Below are 19,544 nucleotides of genomic sequence, written 5' to 3'. Positions count from 1 at the left end.
CATTTATTTTAAACTTGTTTAAGACCATTAAGGAAAATTATCAATTACTTGCAACTGGAAAGCCAGTCCTTTGCCTGTTGGTATATGAAAACTCTAGGGTTAGACAGTGTCCCTGCAATGTATTTTCAAGGTGTTACTATGGCTTCAGTTGTTACTGAGAGTCTGCTGAGGACTTATCCCAGCCACAGGGAGTAATCTCATTGCAGGATTGTTGCTCCACAATGTGGCACCTGGAGTGAAAAGTATGTAGGATACAAGTACCACCAAAAGAAATGTGAGCAAGTGATCTTCCTTAGTGTAAGCCTCTGGATTTGAAACTAGACTTCAGTCTTTTCCTGGATGCCTAGCTCTTACAGGTGGGATGGTAGAGAGAATATTACAGAATTATTCTGCTTCAAAAAGCTTATTAGTACTCCTGCAGGGACCAGAAATCCCAGAGCAGGATTATGGCTTCATTGCCTGAGGTCTGTACAGAGGTCAGATGGAGATGTGGTCTCTCCCACAAAGGGTTTGCAGGTGTCACTTGAGGAGGGGATGTGAGATGGTACGTGGATGTTTGTCAGTTTGGCTATTTGTTTCTGATTAATAGAGATGCATACACTGATTGGAAACATGGACTTTCCATATTAGTGTGTTTTACAGATAAAGTTAACTGCCTATGGTGCCTTAAGTTTTAGCTTCCATATTTTCCATATTCTGTGCTGCCTGGGTGTGTCGTTTTGAGCTTCATGTTAAGTGTTAGTGAGCTCCCTTCACAGAGTAGGTAGACAAAACAATTCCTTTTCCAGTTTGATACCAAGGACAATCATTACAAGTTTCAGGCCCAAAAGCATAAACAAGGGTGGACCGAGGAGAGAAAACAAGAAAGATGGGACTTCATAACCTGCAGCAGAGATTGGAAAACTAACCCCAGTTTGCAGATGGACCAAAACTTATAAAAATGCAAGACCTCATGACCAGTCATTCATTTTGTGACCATTTTGGGTCCATCTTGGCTGTAGCTCTGGCCAAGCTCTTGTACTGCCCCAGGTGCATCCTATAAGGCATTTCAATAAATACCTGCTTTATTCTTAACTCTGTCTAGCCCATGGTCTAGGTCAGCCTGCTCAAGGCATCACCTAGATGCTGGAGGGGTGCTAGAACAGTAATACACTACTGACAGTTAATAATGCAGAGTTTGGGGATTTTATTGTTGTCTGGTCATGCATACCAGATGAGCTACAATGCTGATCTCCATGTCATAAACCTAGGAGTGTGGCAAGAAAATGAGAAATATCTTCATATCTGTAGAGTTCCACAACAGAGGAATGGTCTCAACTGGTCTGATAAATTAAAATTCAGGATGAAGAAAATAACTTTTTCTGTGTGGTGCCATCCAGTGTGCCAGAGTCAGCTCAGCTTTAAGGGTGGTGCTGCAAAGGAGAGAGCTCCTTAAGGTTGTTCTTTGTAAAGCCTTTGCATTTAAGAAAAATGTCCATCTCTTGGTTGAATGAAAATGTTTCCCTATGTGATCTATGTGCTAAGTTGTACATATGTACATTTAACCAACTTTGGAATTTGGGAAACAAAGCATCAAGAAGAAATAGCAGCAAGGTACTGGGTTTGGCAGCTCAGAGCTAATTTTAAAGCTGATTGAAGAAAATTACTTTCTAGAGATGGATTTAGTCTCCTTTCCCGGAATGCAAAGCATTTCTCTGCTGAACTAAGTAGTGAAATCAGATTAAGGCCAAAAAGCAGGTTTGTCTGCTACACCTCCAGGATGGCATTTGGTATGAATGATTTAGAGAGTTCGCCTTTTAATGTTGCTCTTTTCCAGGACACAAGAGAAATCCTATACATCTTTCTCTCTTTGAGTTATCCTGGGTCACAGAGTTATCCTTGCTTGAGCATCATGTGACCAACTGCTCTGACTGGCAAAAAAAGCTTGTGCAAGGTTGGGAGGTTAAAGTAGGCAGCATAGTATATGACATTATATATATATATATATGTTATTAAAACTGAATTTTCAGGCTGGCTATTCAGAGCTGTCCAGTTCTTTCTCAGTGAACAGTAGAGTTAGAGCTTAGCTTATTTCATAGCATATTCTTTTGTCATCATCCTGCCTTGTTTTTTGAATTATGAATGCAGTTGTAATTTCTGAAATGTATTTTAAATTCTCAGTCTGAAGGAATTGTTACTGACTGAGCTTACTAGGCTTCGATCACTGCCACAGTCTTTCTTACAAATTAAGCTTCACCTCTACTTCCTATGAGGATATTTGCCATAGTATTTTGGTTTTCTAAAAATTCAATTCATTGAACAAATGACAGTTTCACTCATTGGAAATACTGTTGTTCTTGATGATAAGAGACAAGTGTTTTTTCATGCTCTCTTCCTTTTTCTTCTTTCATTTTCTTTAATTATTTCAGTTTTAAGTGCCAGGGAGAGAGGTAATATGAGTGTGGAAGATTCACTGTGTCTTCATTTAAGTTGCTTCAATGTTTTCCACATTTCCATGCAGATGTCAGGTCTCTGTGCTCTGTGTGTTAATGTGCTGACAAGCTCACAACATTGGGACAGTAATGGCCACAAGTGCCACAGAAGCACTCCTGTTGTACTAACACCAGACCTTTCTTGTACCTTCAGTGTGCCAGGAAACAGTCTGGGAGGTCTTCAAGACGTTCTGGGACAGGCTGCCGGAGCGTGAGGAGTATAACACCTGGATGAGCCTGTGTGAGGAAGGCATGATGAGCATCTTTGAAATGGGCACCAACTTCAGCCAGTCTGAGGAGCACCGGAGCCTGATTGTGAAGGTGGGTGCAGCAGCAGCTTGGAGTGTTCTCATGGGCAAGGGCATTGTGTCCCACTGCAATGTGCAACTTTGGCACATGGCATTTGGCAGTGATGGACAGAGCCTTGCAACAGAGAGGCCTGGGTATTCCAGCTCTGGGATCTGCAGTTCCACGATCAGCTCCAAAACAAAGTTGTGGTTGGCGCAAAGCAGGGGAAAGCAACAATGATGAAGAGAGTGTTGTCCTCAGTAGATGTGTTCCTGACAAGTAGATGGTGTCTAGACCCACGAGGCGAGTCAGGCTGTGGTGCATTTTCCCCTGGGGTGTGTAGCAGCCTCCCTGCTCTGAGCTGCACACTGAGGTGCCTTCAGCACAAATGGCACTTGGGAGCAGGAAGTTCTAAGATGTACGTCTGGTGCTACCAAGCCCTATGGCATCATTATCTGTTTGATATTCTGCAGGTCTGTGATGTCTGTGCACTGCTGCCTGATTGAAATGAGTGTAGTTATAAATGTAAAGACTTTGGTGTCCAATGAAGGCAATAAGTAATATTACATAACTCACCACGGGAAGCTGCAGGTTAAAATCAGTGTACAAGTGTAAAACAAGTCAATAAAAAAATGCTGAATATCTTGGTATATTTTCCACTGATTCAAGTTTATTTTCAGTTAAAGAAAACAGAAGAAATACTAAGTCAAACTAAAAAAAGCCTGTCTCAAATGAAATACTAAGATGTAGTTTCAGGAGTTTGTGAATTTCTAAATAAAGTGCTTAACTTTGTATTCATCTAAGATATAATAGATATCTTAATTTCTCTGGATAAAAGGCTTCTTAAAATGTGTGGTGGCTTATGGATCTTCTTTAAGATGACTTTTGCAAGCTAATGGATGGGTAGTTTTATGAAATTTGCAAGTCTTAAATGTGTAACCCCATAGAAACAATAATGTTCAGTCCCTGTGGATGCGCTGATTTTTTCCCCTCCTGTTTTTTTATTGGACTTCTATGCTAGGAATGTGCACTAAGGAATGTGGATAATGGAGAGAGTGGTTTTTTTCCTGGGCCTGCATGTTAGTCTTCCCAGTTGCTGCTAGCCAAAGTTTGCTTCTCTGAAGTCTAATGATGCTGTTGCCCTTAGAAGTCTTTGCAAAAAGATGGAGAGAAATAAAATTAATGTGATTTTTTTTTTTAATGCACACAGTGCATGTAACAGTTTTATGTTCAGTTTTTGCAGTGAGATGATCTATAGTGGGAGTTTATTAAAATAAATCAAAATTGCTCTTGGAAATGATGCATCTAACCTCCCACCGTTGCTCTTCCTTTTTGGGTATAGCTGTGCAGCATTTCAGTGGAGCCAGATGAAGTGCTCTGGGTTTGATCTTTTCAGAAGGTTTATATTTATTTAGGTTCCTTTTCTTCTGTAAATGGATATATTCCCTTCAGCAATGCCGTATTCTGGAAAACAGTCTGTTCATTCTTCCATCTTCTTTCAGCACAGTTGGTAAAGGGCAATGGTTCTTGGGCTGATTTGATGGCAGACTAGGATGTGATAAGAGATTGAATGCTGCCACCTCTGTGCTCCACAAAATGTCACAAACCAGCCAGGTGCATTTTCTTGGAATAAGAAGCTGAACTCAATTTGACTTTGAACCAAAGACCAAAGGCAAGAGCACCCTATCCCCCAATCAGTCACCGTCAAAAGATCCAATGGGATATTTTCAAATGCACGGGTCAGAGAATGGATTTAATTGCTAGCTCTAGTACTGACTCACCTTTCTCATATGTGCTTGTGCACAAAATTCTTGTCAGACTGTGAAACCTTTCTAAAGCTTTCTAATTTCTAAATTGTGAGAATGTTAAGTCCAAACAGATGCAGTGGATTCATCTCTGCTTTTAAGAACATCCTGCTTCCTGTTAGTTGCTTTAACTTTGTTAGTAAAAGCTGGGGCTCAGCCTGTGGGGCCAAACACAATTTCTAAAGCCCTCTCTTGTTTTTTCCATTCTCACCAGGTAAGAAGACCAAGTTTTATGGTCAAGCCTTTCCACTACTAATGGGATTTTGTTTCCCTCTCATTACAGAATGTTCATTCATTTAGTCATGATCAGGTGTGGTTATTTTTTTCCCCCATTCCTTAGGTTTGATTTCTAAAGCATGAAGCACTTGTCACCGAGGGGCTGCTGTCATTTCACTGTGTGCACAGGACTCTAGTGGGCAGGTGTGACACGTGTAAATGGCCACACTGTTGCTTAAAAGGAAGATTCACTTCTGCAGTGTTTTTTTGTTTGACCATTACACTCATTAAAAACCACTTCCTCTGCTCCCCAATGTCTGCAAATCATCTGTGCTTAGTTTCAAGAGTTTAGTTTAGAGCCTGCAGCTTATAAAAGTAATTCTCCTTTTCTTTTGGTATATGTTGGCTGTTACTGTCATAGCATTGCTCTTCTGCTTCTTTTGTATGGGCATGCTGGCAGATTCTGGCAGTCTTATTTCAATGTCTTTTTGTACTACTTTTTGGTAGATTGCAACATGAAATTTAATTTTTAGAAATGTTGCATGTCCTGAAATTTCCCCCTCTCTCTCTAAAGAAGTTCAGTGTATCTGAAAATTAGGCAAATTGAATCTGTCTGGTTTGCTTTTAATAAACAATAATTCAGCAAAATTATTGCTTTCATGATGTTTTTGTTGTAGTGTGGAGGTACTGTTATGAGCAGTGTAATTAAATGCTATCTTCTTAGCCTTCCTTCTTGGTTTTCTTTCTTATCCTGTCCTCTAATCCCCAATAATCAGTGTCACACTCCCACAGATGCTGCAATGTCTGCTCCATCCTAGCTTAGTTCATGTTGAGAAAAATTCTCTTACTTTTAATATACTTTCTTACTGGATATCAGTTGGAGCTTAGACTGGCTGCTGGTCTCAGCTTTCCTACTTCTTTTTTTGTCTTGGAGCTGTGAGGTCTTCCTCTGTGGGTTTCTGTAATATCTGCATATACATGGATATTCTGTATGCACTAATACAGAATATATATATATATATATATATATACACTAAGTTTTCCTGAATTTCTTTAAGCAGATCACCTGTCAGATTTTCAGAAGGAGCAGGTGGACATATTCATGCCATGCATAAAAAAATGATTTAAAATATCTATTTTTTCCCCTTGAATTTTCCTTTTTACTTGTGTGATCATGTTAACTGACAGTATCTCACATAGGAAGAACACTATTCTAACTAATTTTTTTGGTTATCAAACATATTTACAAACTGTGAGATTGTTAACCCATCTTTTTTCAATTCCTGACAGAAATGCAAATGGAGAAGGTAATTCCAATCCATAGGGTGGGGTTTTTTTCAGTATAAATCTTCATGTAAATATTCCTTCCTATAAATTGTCTTGTGTTCCTTACTGTGTAGCTGTATTTCAGTGGGGAGTAAAACCCTGTTGTGTAGAATGTAACATTCATCTGCTGTCACATCCTCATTCATCCCATTCTACACTTTGAGACATACATGTTTGGAATTCCAGCATTGCCAAATTTGCCCTGACTCTGCCCTGTGATTGTGGCCATGCTCCCACTTGTGCTAGAAAATTTTTGGAAAATCCAAGTAAGGAGAAATGCAAGCAAAAATAAATATTGGTTTCCCAAGAGCCATGGATGACTTGCTATGAGATTGAAATACTGCTGCCAAAGCAGCACAAACTGTGCTCTTCATAGGAGAATTTACAGCTGGAATACAGGACTCCTTCCTGAGTCCATAGCAAAAAGCAGTTTAAAGCCTGATACTGCAGGGCTTTCAGTGTAAAGTTTTGTCTTCATCCTGCATTCCCAATGTGGACATGTAATACATGTCAGAATTTCAATTTTCCCAGATTTCAATCAAATTTCAGAAAATAAAGTTTTAAGGAGTTGCTGCTCCTTACAGGTCTGATGACAATCTAAAATGAGAAGAGATGTTGAGAAAAACTATTATGAGAAATGAAGCATTAAAGGAATCCATGCAACTTGATCTGTTGAGCAGATGCTTGACCATACCTGCTGAGGGCTCCTGTACAACCCCATGTCAATAATAACATAGCTGACAGTGTTGGGCAGATGGGACAACAGGAACTAGGTTATGAACCCTTTCCTAAGGAAGCAGGTCTGTGAGACTGCCTGTGAGAGGGAAATTTGTGTTCTGCCCACTCTAGTGGGTCTGAGAGCCAAGAGTTAAAGTGAGATTTAGTGTGGAAAGGAGTCTGTGGCAGAGCTTTCCCTGAGAGTCAAAATGCAGACAATTTCCCCAGGAATTCCCAAAACTGTGATGGGAAGTGCTAACCTACCAAAAGGCAACTTGAAAAGTTCCTGGGACAAGATAGAAACCCTCCAGTGGTGTTAACTCAGGAGCACTTTTGTGTAGTACTGACTTTCCAGGCCATGAGCAGCTCTATCTGGTTCAGTGTGTTCACAGCACAAACTGCTCTGGGACAGATTAGGGTAAGAGGGGAGAAGGCAACCCTGCCTGAGGATGCCTGAATGGGTAGCATAACAAAACACCTTCTTAGCATGCTGAAATGGGTATTTAGCAATGTAAAATGAGTGATTTTACCTGAATTCTGAGAGCTGTGTTCAAGGGTGGGATGTAGCATTCCAACTATATGAATTATTTGTAACCACTTACTCCTAGTGCTGTTGTCTGAATACTTTGCAGAGGCTGATTATTTTATATTCCTCAGGTTCCTGTGAAAGATCTCTTCTGCTGTCTCTCCTCTTCTTCTGTGACCTTCCTTACTAACCATTGTCTTTGTTTGATTGAATGTCCTATCCACTCTGTCCAGACCTTTATGTTTTTTTTCTTTGCATAGAATACCTCCTTTAGTTTCTTTTAAATCTGGAAAAAAGCAGATAATATCTGTTCTTTCACATGCCCCATCCTCTCGTATGCATGCAAAAAAAAAATTTTCAATTGCCCTCCTTTGAGCCATAATGCCAGATTTCCTTCACCCATTTTCTTATCCATGCACTTACTGTTCTCCTATTGACTTTCATTCTTTGCATTGCAAGTTTTAGCCTCCTCTAGTTTAAAAAGGAAACCCCTTCACCTTTGCCATATATATTTACACATATATACACACACACACACACATGTATATGTGTATATATATATATATATACACACACATATATATAGCCTTCATTTCAAGTTGCAAGAGTTGAAGTGATATCTGATCCACTAAGCTTCTCCTGCTATTTCTCCTCTAACTCACTGTAGACAATATTTTTACCTAACCTGTCAGAGATGTGCCTCAAAGCACTGCTCCCTATTCTGTCTTTTCTCTTTAGTTTCAGTTCTGGACGTTGTCCTCCATTTCCTTGCATAATCCCCAGTGCTGTGGCCTTGCCCTCATGACAGCGTGGCTCTGCCATGCACCACGCTGGGGAATCAGGACAGGCAGATAGAGAATCATCCCTTGGTATGACTCTTCTGTTGGAAGTGAGGTGTATAGCTGGGCTAAATCAAATATGCTTGGTACAGTACTACACAGATGGGATTAAACTAATATGGGATTATTTTAGATCTCCTTGACATTTCCTCTGCCTTTTTCTCCTGCCTGGGATTACCCTCAGGATGTTTTATCTTCTGTGCATAATGGTAGTCTCTTAGGATCAGGAAAGAATGTCCTATATAATTGGTTTTCTGCAAGATCATGGGTCGACAGAAGCTCAGATGGTTGGTACTGTATGTGATTTGTTGTAGCCTGTGTTCAATGTATTTGTGTTAATTCATGATAACTCATCACTATGTAAAGTAACTGTTGAGAAAGGTGAGCACTAGAGCAACAGACACAAAACTCAGCTCCCACCATTAGGAGAATTGGTATAATAATGTCAGGAAGGTCCTGCTTCAAGAGACCTAATTTTGTACAAAGCACCTGCCAGAGATAGCTTCAGTGAGTAAAAGCTCCCCTTAGCTTTGGTGTGGCCGCTGCTGTTACGGAGAACTATTTATAGATCACTTCAAGTATTGAAAGGATGAAGACATTAAATAATCTCTGCAGTCTGTGTGCAGTAGGTAAATTCCTACCTCCATTTTAATGAAGGAACTGAGTCAGAGAGGTGAGGTGTTTTGGCAGAGGCTATTCTGTCCTAAATGATTAAACAAGCCAGTATTAGAATTTGAGAGCCCTTGGCATCTTGTTGGGGGGAAAAAGTGATGTTTGCCATGAGTTCAGTCATGTCATCACTTGCCCCCACTCCAGGCTGGAAAGCAAATTAAACATTTGAGAGAGAGGAGGACAGTCACACTATAAACTATTGCAGACCATGCTAGTTTAGCAATAGGGGGTGCTAATTTCTATGAAATTATATGACAGTTTAGTAATTTGATACCTTATTAAAAATGTGGCTGAGGAGACTGTGTAGTACTTCTTATTCTAGATTTTGGCCATTAAAATAATAATTTGAAATTTTAGGTTTGGTTCTTATAAGTTCTCCTTTTAATTTGTTGAACAGATGACTTGGAAATAACAAGACATATTGGCTAAGTCCAGGGAGCCAGACTCAGGGAATTTGAGAGCCACCAGCACTTCAGACTGCCCTGCAACAGAGTTTTGGCCCAGGCACCTCTCACTGGGGTGTCCCTATTCCTTTGCTCTTGGCAGTGGTCAGGGCTGCACTGAGCTCTGCTCTCAGGGGCCTTTGAGGAGCAGTGAGTAAAGCTGCAGGGTACAGACTAGCACTAGATATTGGAAAGATTTGTGTGGCCTGTAATAACTGGGGTTGGTTTTAACAGTATCTACAAATCGTCCTGACTGGCTGAGTGTGGAAGATCTCCTTTACTAACAAACAAATGCTTTTAACTGAGCTATTTACAGATAACTTTCCAAAATCTTGTAGATAGGTAATCAGTCTCTCTCTTCCTGGTAGATCCCAGTGCACTAGGGGTGAATATACAGGCACTGTATAGATCAGCATAATGACCCCTCAAAAAAACAACCCAAAGTCCAGCACAGCTTTAGTGGCCCCAAGTTAGAGTTTCCATGGTAGGCTACCCGGTTTCTTTGCCACTTAAAACTAGTCTTGCTGTGTCTTAGTTTTTCATACTAAAGAATCTCCAAATGCTTCATTAAATGGAGCTGTATAATAAATGTTGGTCAAAGAACATGCTGCAAGGGAAGCTGACTGAAATTAGTATTTTTGTAAGCCCTGCTGGGGCTGGTATCCAAACTGCCTGCCATTCTAGCTGCGGTCACAAGGCCCACATGTCCTAGAAAAAAGAGAGGGCTGCTCACTGACATGGCTCCAAATCAATAACAGCTGAATTTCTTCACTTTCCTAGGAAGAACAGGAAAACACAGGTGAAGAGAGTGAGCAGACTAACCTGCTCAAAAAGTCTCTTTTGTTTTTTCAGCCCTCCTTCACACGAAGAACCATCAGGACAGCTTAGAGTGAGAGTCCTTAGGTCACTGAATACATATGGGTGTGTTTCAGAGAAGTTTGCAAAGTGGAAATAGTATGTTTAAAGATAACTGTAATTTTATTTCAAAGAAGGTACTTAAGTTGATTCACTTCCTGTTTTTTCACTGAAAAATATACTTGCATTGATTATACAAAGAAAGCCAGCCCAATAAGCAGTCCAACCAAACAATCCTTTTTTGATCCCTTAAAGCAGAGAAACAGAAATTGTGTGGATGGACAATAATTTTCTGTAAGTATTTGATATTCTCTTTACACTGGTACAGCAGCAGGATACAGCATTATTTCTCAACTGCTTCTATTATTTCTTGGGACCTCCTCCACTTCTTGTGGTGCTCTTCACAGAAGCTTCTCTGACTCTCCTCTAGAACTAATGGCAGTAATACCATGAGAATTTTGATGAAAAAAATATGAACTGTGTATCCCTTCTTAGTCTTTTTACACCAATACATGAAAAACCATCATTCCTGCCACTTGTATAACCATAAGCAAAGTCATCAGATTAATCCTGCTGTAGCTTTACTTTCAAAAGGTGATTTTAAATCTATACACAAGTTGCAGAAGTAATACTGAATTTCTGAAGACTGCTTGCTTAAAAGGTTCTTATTGTTGGCATCCTCTAACATGGGACAGTGCTGTACCTACAGGACACTGCAGGAAAATACATAAATGTAGAGCACCTCTGACAAACCTAATGCTCTTTATGCTGACTGATGTCGAGTTTCAATTCTATTTTGGAAATGTCAGACATATTTCCTTTACAGTAGGAACTTCGTTAATAAATTTTGAACTTAGCAAATGACAGTACAGAGAATAGAATAATTCCAGCATGCAGAAGGAAATAAAGTGGTATAAACTGCATTTCAATTTATTTCACTTTATATTACTCAAATATATTCAGGATTTGGTTTTGTTTTGCAGAAACTGGCCTATACAAAGGAAGCCATGGGCAGGTGAGTGTATCTGTGTTGTCCTTGCATTTTATTCTCTCTGGAGATAACATCAAGGCTGACATTTTGTAACCTTTTCTCTCTTTTTTTTGTCAGTTCCTGTGCTGATTGGTCATGTGGGTAAGTAATTCTCCCTTTCTAAAGGCTAGTGACAGGTCGTTTATCTGGTTCTTGCTGCTGCTGGCGTTGATCAGTGCGCTGAAGATGAACAAAATTCATCTTTGTGCAGAAGGATGTATAGAAAAGTGTGGTGGAGAAACCTGTTGGTTCTTGCATGTGAACCTCTGTCCTGGCATGGTTGGCATGCTCAAAATATCTCAGCCAATCTGAGGCTTGTACTTCTGCTTAAGTGTGTCATCACCTTGTTGGCTGTCAGGCTGCCAGGCACAGACACAGGCTATTTACCTGAAGAGGTTTAGTGGGGGAAATCTCTTCTAGGACAGACATGTGTCCATAGTTGTGTTCTGGTTGTCTTGAAAATCTTTCCCAAAGGCTTTCAGGTAGTCCTGGCCATCATTATAAAAACCAAAAGGAAATGGAATATTTTGAAATGCTATTCTGAAAGACTTTCAAGAGATGTGTTCTGTAAACATTTACAGAGGAATTGGTTGTTTAGGCTCTTCACACTTTTAACAAGGCAGTAAAACTGGAAACTGATTTGTGGTATCTTTGTACCAATGCAAACCTGAATTTGAGCTGTTATTTTCATGTCTTTTATTGTACTGAAAACAAGTTGAAATTATTCTTGCTCCATTGCTACTCAGAACTTAATCTGAGCTGTTATTTTTGGGGTAATTCAAACCCAAACAATCTGGTGCTGAGTTCCTCTGAAAAACTTGCAGGTTCAGTTCTCTGCTTTACAGGCCACATAAAGCTATGCTAAATACAAGTAATTAAAATACTGGGAAGAGTAATCAGAACAAACTTCTTAGAAAAGCCCCCATCTTCTCAAATTAGGTATCCTCACAGTGATTTCATAACCACAGTATACGCTAAAATTAATAATTTGAGATGATAATGGAAAAATTTATTCTAAAAGTTGGTTTCTCTCTGTCCTGTGGAGCTGAGTGCTCCTTTGACAAGAGCGCTCCCTGAAGCCTCCAGGTCAGTGTCCATCTGTTCTGAAGAAGTTTGGGTTTGAAAACCTACTGCCATTCCTCTGTGAGATCATTCAGGAAATCTAGTAAATACAGAGATACATGAGAGGAATTGTAGTCAATGCATCTAGAGTCTGCATGTACTGTGGTAACAGTGCAAAGCAACTAAAGGAACTTGGGCTAAAGGAACAGTGTGAAAAGCCCAACTTTTGATTGAAAGGTGCATCAGAGGGATAAATGCTGTACTAGTTGAAAAGCCACCTTATGAAGTGTTTTGTGGCAACATTAAAGGGGCTCCAATAGACAACTGCAAACTTTACCAAACTCAGTTCACATGGGGCTGTGCTGCATCTGTCTCAAAAATACACCGCTTTTATTTCAATATGTATTGCTTCGGATTGTTTATAATTTTAGGTTGGTATCTTTGTTACTGCCATCTGTTTAAACTTTGGGTTTACTGTATATTTTCCTCTATAATTTGTTGTTTTTCTTGTGCTTGGAAATTGTGTTTTATAGCTTAAAGAGGGGGATAGAGGATTGAAGCAGTGACAGAAACAGTTGGACTTGCCCTGGGTAATGGAACATCAGGAGAAATTAGTAGAAATATTTTTTCCATTATAAAATCCAAACTTACTCTAAGACTATTCTGGACATCTTAGAACACTCATGGTTTAAGATGTGAAGTTTGTAAGCCAGCGTCCTACAAAAAACAAAGCTGTGATTTTCTGTCGTGGGTAAATGATGTCTCATCTAACTCCAGATGTCTTTACCCCAAGAGGAGGAAGTCAGCCATCTCAACACCGCCAACAACAAGTGTTATTCCCTGAAAAAATAACCAGACCTCCCAGTAAAGATCAGAATAAATGTTCTTCTCAAAATGTTCTGTAAGAAATTAGTACCCAACCCAGTACCACCATCAGCCTCTAAGCTGCAGGATGGTAAATCCAGTGTCAAGTCCCTCCTGCAGAAAGGAAAGTGAGTTCAATTCTACTCTCTCCTGGGCATTGCTGTTCTCACCTGCTGACCCACATGTGCAGAGACAGGCTTGTCCAGGACAGGGCAGTGCTAGGATCTGAATGCAGCTGACTTGTCACCCAGCTGTGCCACCTGTGTCAAAAGGGACATCTGTTCTGGTCATGTCTCAAGGGATGGCAGGGCTGTCCTCAATATCTAGATATCCAGGGTATCTAGATGAGATATTCAGGTGAGATTCCCACACTGCCAGGGAAGGACAGGCTTCACCAGATGCTGCCTTGAAGTGAGGGTCTAGCTGAAGTCTGATTTGTCCTGTGGTGAGATCCAGTGTCTCTGATGACTGATAGCAGAACCAGCTATTTCACTTTGGAGACCTGGGCATATTTCTCTGTCTCTTTTCCCACTGATAAGAACAACAGAAATTTTGCCATAGGTTCTAGAGTGTTGCACCCACACATAAGCTTTGACCAATCTGTTTTCTCTGTGAAACAATTTTTTTCTTTGAAACAATTTATTAATTTGGGGTTGATCTGGAATGGAAGACTTGATATCCTTGATATCTGTTCATCTTTTTAACTATACTACCTCTCTAAATCAAATCAAAATTGTCCTGAAAGCTGTAAACAGCTATAGAATTGAAGTTGTGACTTGAGTAGTTGTATACAACTCTTATAAACCTACCTAGATGTCAATGTGGTGTCTCTCTCTAGCTGGAAAAAGCTGATTTCATCTAGTTAAATGCTGGGATAGTTTTAATGTGGCCTATGGAAAGGTGACTGGTGCTTTTGTAGTTTAATTCCTGGAATAACTCCCAATCTGGCATTACTGACAGTGACGTAACAGCAGGATGAAAGTTTGTTCCCGTAAGGTTTAGCGCTTGCATTCACGGAAGTTAAATGCTCAGCTAACCTGGCCTTTTTAGGAACTGAGGGATTAAGCTAAGTACTACCAAGGAGAAAACCTCAAAAGGAAAAGCAATATATGGGACACAATCCAGATGTGTGCAGAGCAGTGGACATTGTAGAGTTTTTGCCCCAGTTGTAACTGAGCAAACATCAGCTAAAGACTTCTACTGATTGCTTTATTCAGAAGGCCACTGGCACTTCACATAATGAAGTTCTGTTTCTTAATATTGTAGTCTGTTTCGTGACAATAGGACAGTCTGTTTGTCTAATTCCTGAGGGATCAAAAGCCAGATCTTGAGAATCAGCTGAAAGCAAAGAAGTAGCACAAAATTATTGCAGTGGAAAACAAGAGCTTTTTTGCCATAGCCTTGCTGGAGTGATATTTGCACAGCAGCAAACTGAGGAAAAAATAGAGAGGATAGGATAGCTGAAAAGGAGGAAAATAACACACTACTTCTTCAGTTCTTCAGAAGCATTTTTTAATGTAAAATGAAATATGTAGAGGCATGTGTCCTTTCTGATGGTACTTGCTGATTCTAAACTCGCTGAAATTAGTTGCAGTAAATCTTGTCCAGACCTCCTGTGTTCTGTACATGTTCTCTGCCTTGAAATACATTGGCAAATCTAGAATCCATATTTTAACAGAGCTGGTAGCAATGGTTGATGATGTATCATTTTGGCTTTTGTGCTATTTATCTAAATGAGCTTCAAGGAAGAGTAGGAGTTTGTCTTCTGTGCTGGGATCATTTTATCAGTTCAGCAGTTCTGCCTGCAGTGACATAGAAATGTACCTGAGTTTCTTTACTGTTTGCATGTGGGCTTGGTAGTGATATTCCTCATTTCAGAATATTTTTTATCATCTGCACAGCTTTACCACTTGTGAAGAGTTCTACACTACTCCTTTTCAGTTGTATATTTTCTTTTGTGCTCCCTACTGTCTGGCAGCAAATATGAAAGGTTTGTCCAGCTTTAATTAGAACCAAAAGAGATTAAAATTCAAGGACTACCTAAATGAAAATTAAGATAAATGCATGTAAATATTAAAAGGAAGATAATCTGAATACAAGGTTTTGTCTTGCATTCTGAAATTGCATAAAAATACTTCTTTAATTGCATGCTAGTTAGTTCAAGGCTGTGATTGAAATATTTAAAAATGAGAAAATCAGACAATAAAACTTTCTCTCCTTTGTGCAATATAAGAATTGAAGTAACATTATTCAGGAAAAAGAAATGCTTGAAATATCCAGTTAGACTTTAGAACATTCAAACTGACAAACAATATTATAAATAATGAATAAACTGGTGGGTGTCCAGAACCTGTAGTACAAATGTGAAGGTGTTACTTTCTTCAATCACAAAGCTGGGCTTGTCTTAAACCTTGAAAAGAAATGTAGAGAAAAATCTACCTAATACCTCTGTAGAACATCATGGGGAGCTGTGAAATGGTATCACTGATAGCCCATTTGACAGGTCCAGAGTGTTGTTTCTCCTTAATAACACAGTATGGCTGCACATAAAGAACCAGTTTAGGCCTATGAGTCAGCGGAACTCTGTTTATGCTTGTTTATGGACTGGAACTTGTCAAGACTTCTCCTGACATGACTGATGTCACACAGAAGTACATACCTTTTGAAAAAAAGGGGAATGTAGGCTGTATTTGTGAGCTGTGATTGCTGTATTAATATGTATAGGCTGTCCATAAGCACTGTTTGCTTCAGATCAGCTTCCTAGGCCCTTATGGGTCTTACAGCTGCCTAGATCCTGGTGTCTAAGAGAGCTGTGTGATCTGAAACCGCTTGTTTCTGCCAAGGAAACACAAGTGCAGTGTTGTTTGTTCTGGTGCTTAGACATCTGCTTGTCTGTGTTCCTTCCTGCCTCTCCATACATACGTGTATGTTTTTATATTTTGCTTACTGCTCAGCCAAGATGATCCAGGGAATCATTCATGCAGGTAGGACAATGGAAATTACATTTCATGTGTCTGTGTCTCAAATTCACAATAAACTTTTGTTTGCTGGAATTCAGTCCCTCTACCTGGAGTGACTTGCTTGTGTAGGTAGAATTAAAAATCAAGTATGGGCCCTGGATTAGTCCTGGGGAAAAACCATAAAAAATTCCGTTTATTTTAAGTGGTGCAAGTGAGCAGGAATTTGAAACTGTGTTTACCTTGAAAAGTGATGTATTCAGACAATTGAATATAGGCATTGCCATGGGCATTTTGAGTGACTTCCTTAGAGGTGCCCAGTACAATTGATGATTTTTAAGTGATCAATAAAGTAGGCATTTGAAAAATGTTAAAGGAAACTAGAAGGCAGAAAGAAAGCAAACCTCATAATTGTGCTAAACTAATGAAAAACCAATATTGTGTGTAAAGTGAGCTTGGTTACAGCATAGAATCCTTAAAACTGTATTTTCATCCTCTTGAAAAAAAGTAGTAGCTGATCATTTGACCAAATTTGGTGCTTGATTGGTTTGGTTAGATTTTTTAAGGTTTTAGTAGGTGATATTTAAGTGCTTGGTTTTTAATTTTCAGCCAGCTGTGCACTTGGAATCCTGTCAGAAAATTTGTTAGCTCCTGGGGGCTTGTATTTAAAAGCCCCTCAGTATCAGAGTAAGGGTATATTACCTGGCCTTGACAAGGAGGGTGGTCTCTTGTTGCTTAAGGAGCTGGGTTTGCTACACAACCTGAACTCTCACCTTGACACTGGCCTTACTCTCACCTCGCCTTCCAGCACGATCATGGCTGCCCCAAGGCCTGGCCTGGGCTTGTGTTTAGGCTGTGCTTTAGTCACCATGTGGCTAAACCAGTGCCTAAGGTGATGCTTGTGACACAAGTGCCCTCTTGGAGAGCTGCCATTTGTTGAGGTCAGTGACAGAGAAATTCCTCTTGGACTTTTGAAACCTGGAGAACTTCACTTTGATGTGTCTATCACCAGTAACCTGATCTAGAAGCAGAACTTAAGAAAGATATTAGGCCTTTCCATTTCTAAACTACTCCTCTTTTGAAAGTGTGATTTATCTCTCAGCATTTTGTTTGGGGCTTCTTTTCTACCTTGAGCATTTTTCCTTTAAAAACTCAAGCAGCTTTGTTCAGGAGACTCCCTGTCTGGAGCATCCAGGGCTGCCCCGAGGTGGCTCCAGATGGATTTGATGGGCAAGGCTGAGCCCTACACTTGTGGCAGCTCAGGGAAAAGCCTGTGTGGGAAAGGGAAAAAAACATGGCACAGGGAGAGGAAAAGGGAACAAAAGGAATGAGAAACAGTGGCATGGAGAATGCCAAGGCCAAAGGCACTGAACCATGGCAAATCATGTATTCCCTGCAGCCGAGGAAGGACCCAGACTGGAGCAAGCAGACCTTTCCAGGAGGAGCTGCTGCCCCTACAGAGCACTGGGCAGAGGAGTCAAGAGTGAAGTTGAGCCTGGGAACAGGTGAAGAAGTGGTGTTTTAATGTGTCTGCTTCTCACTACCCAAATGTACTTAAATATGCAATAAATTAGATTTCCCTAAGCTGATTTTCCCATGGAGGTAATTGGGACCTTCTGGCTTTATTTCAACCCAGAAGCTTTTCATCATATTTTTTCCCCTGTCTTATGGAGATAGAGGGAGTGATAGAGTGGATGTGTGTTTGGCCCTTGGCCAAGGCTAACCCCAGAGCTGGGTGCTCAGTTGGTCAGACAGTAATTTTGGTCCTTTTGAGATGCCCTGAGTTGCAGCACATGTGTGCAGAAGGCTGGCAGGGACGATGTGGGATCCACAGGTGACCTGTGCCTTGTGGGGCAGTTGCTGGAGGTCAGGAGTGCCTGGAGGCCCCTCAAAAAACGCTGGGCACCAACCTGTGTCCACCTGGATCAAGTGCCATGAGTCTCAGGTTGGAATCAGGGCTTCCTGATCCCTGTTGTTCCTTGCTTTAGAAAAGGGGGTGGATACAAGGCTCAGCTAGTGGCTATATATAGGTTTGAACTGACCAGAGCATTAAAAATCCTGTGGCAGAGTTTTTACTATTCATCACTTTGTTTTTGTTGCATTCATATTTTGACCCTAGTTAGACTGAACAGTTTGTAAAAGTAAAATCCCAGACTGGTTCACCTCTCCTGAAATGCAGAGTCATTCTTGCTTCTGAACATGAAACATGATGCACTAAAATGCTCTGATGCTGTAATTTGGTGACACTCTGGTGTAGATGTAATATACTTCCTATTGAAACTGGTAAAATAGGCATCTTTAATTTAGCTGAGCTTAATTGGAAAATGTTTCATCAGACAAATTAATAATTAAGCAATAGTTTTTATTGCAGTTCTAAGATGACAAACGAGTAAGGAAACTAAATCCCTCTGAAACAATCAGCATTCTTAAGAAAATATCCTTAAGAGAGGCTATCTTCTCTAAATTACAATTTTTCGTAAAATTTTCCAGTCTTGGAAATTATTTGAAGATTTACTGAGTTTGCCAAAGAATTGGCAAACTCAAAAGTAGTCTTGCACTGTGCTGGCTGAAAACAAGTACCAGTGTCCCTGAGCTGGAAGCAGGCACAACTACACTTCAAAACCTGCATGAGGCTCATTGATTTTATTTATGCAAGAAAATAGATGAAGGTACTGTTTAAACTCTTGAATAAATATTTTCTGATTTGTTCATGTGGAAGTTGTTATTTTTTGTTAATGTTTTAGAATTGTTGTGGAGTCAATGCTGTCAGTTTAACATTCCCTGAACTATGTTTTGGTATAGTTAATCATTAGGTGGAGGATTAGACTGTGCCCTCTGGGAAGGGGTGTGTGAAAAGATTCTTGACTTGAATAGAAAGTTCATCAGGTTTGCCTTCAGGCCTGTTTATTGGCACATAAGTCTTATGTGTCTGTGAGGGGCTGAGAGAGAAAGAGTTTCAGACATTAACTCAGTGAAACTATGGTCTCTGATCATATGCTGGTGCTCTGGTATCTGCAGAATGTAACTGTGAATCTGGCTGGCTGGCTGGTGCTGGAAGCCTTTTTTGGAGTAATACAAAGACTGACTATGCAGCCTGAAGGAAGCAAGATATCAACTTGGAGTTTTGCCTGAGGATAGACTGCAAGACCACTTGTGGAATATGTGAATCATAAATTAAACCTGGCAAGGCCAGGAACCATGGCTGATGTTGCATATATTAGAGTGAAGACTTTCTGCATGTTTCATGGCACAAGTGTGATCACCAATAAAAAAGGAGATCTTTCTGAAGTGAGAGAAATATCTCAATACTATGAACTCCAGTAATTTTCCTGTTCAGTTTCTCTCCAGCACTTAAACTGCCAGTCTTACAGCTTGTGCCGTATATATTAGTATGACAAACTCAAAAAATAATTTTCCCCTCATTCAGGAAAGGCTTGTTTCTGTCAGAGCATGTCTCCCACTCTTGGTAACTT

At 40.1% G+C, this 19,544-nt stretch overlaps 1 protein-coding gene across 1 annotated transcript in view; it reads left to right on the top strand.

Moving 5' to 3' along the window:
• The window catches only part of IMPG2 (interphotoreceptor matrix proteoglycan 2), a 54,189-nt gene that overhangs the window by 9,601 nt on the left and 25,044 nt on the right, over window positions 1-19,544 (top strand). The window contains exons 2-4 of the mRNA XM_033517816.1: window positions 2,626-2,792; window positions 11,142-11,173; window positions 11,267-11,290. Coding sequence (XP_033373707.1) covers window positions 2,626-2,792; window positions 11,142-11,173; window positions 11,267-11,290 — 223 coding nt within the window. The remainder of the gene's footprint in view (window positions 1-2,625; window positions 2,793-11,141; window positions 11,174-11,266; window positions 11,291-19,544) is intronic.

The sequence above is a fragment of the Parus major genome, chromosome 1, assembly GCF_001522545.3.
Source record: "Parus major isolate Abel chromosome 1, Parus_major1.1, whole genome shotgun sequence".
In the NCBI taxonomy this organism is placed as follows: Eukaryota; Metazoa; Chordata; class Aves; order Passeriformes; family Paridae; genus Parus; species Parus major.
Note: the sequence above shows the minus strand (reverse complement) of the source record. Positions and strands in the feature narration are given on the sequence as shown.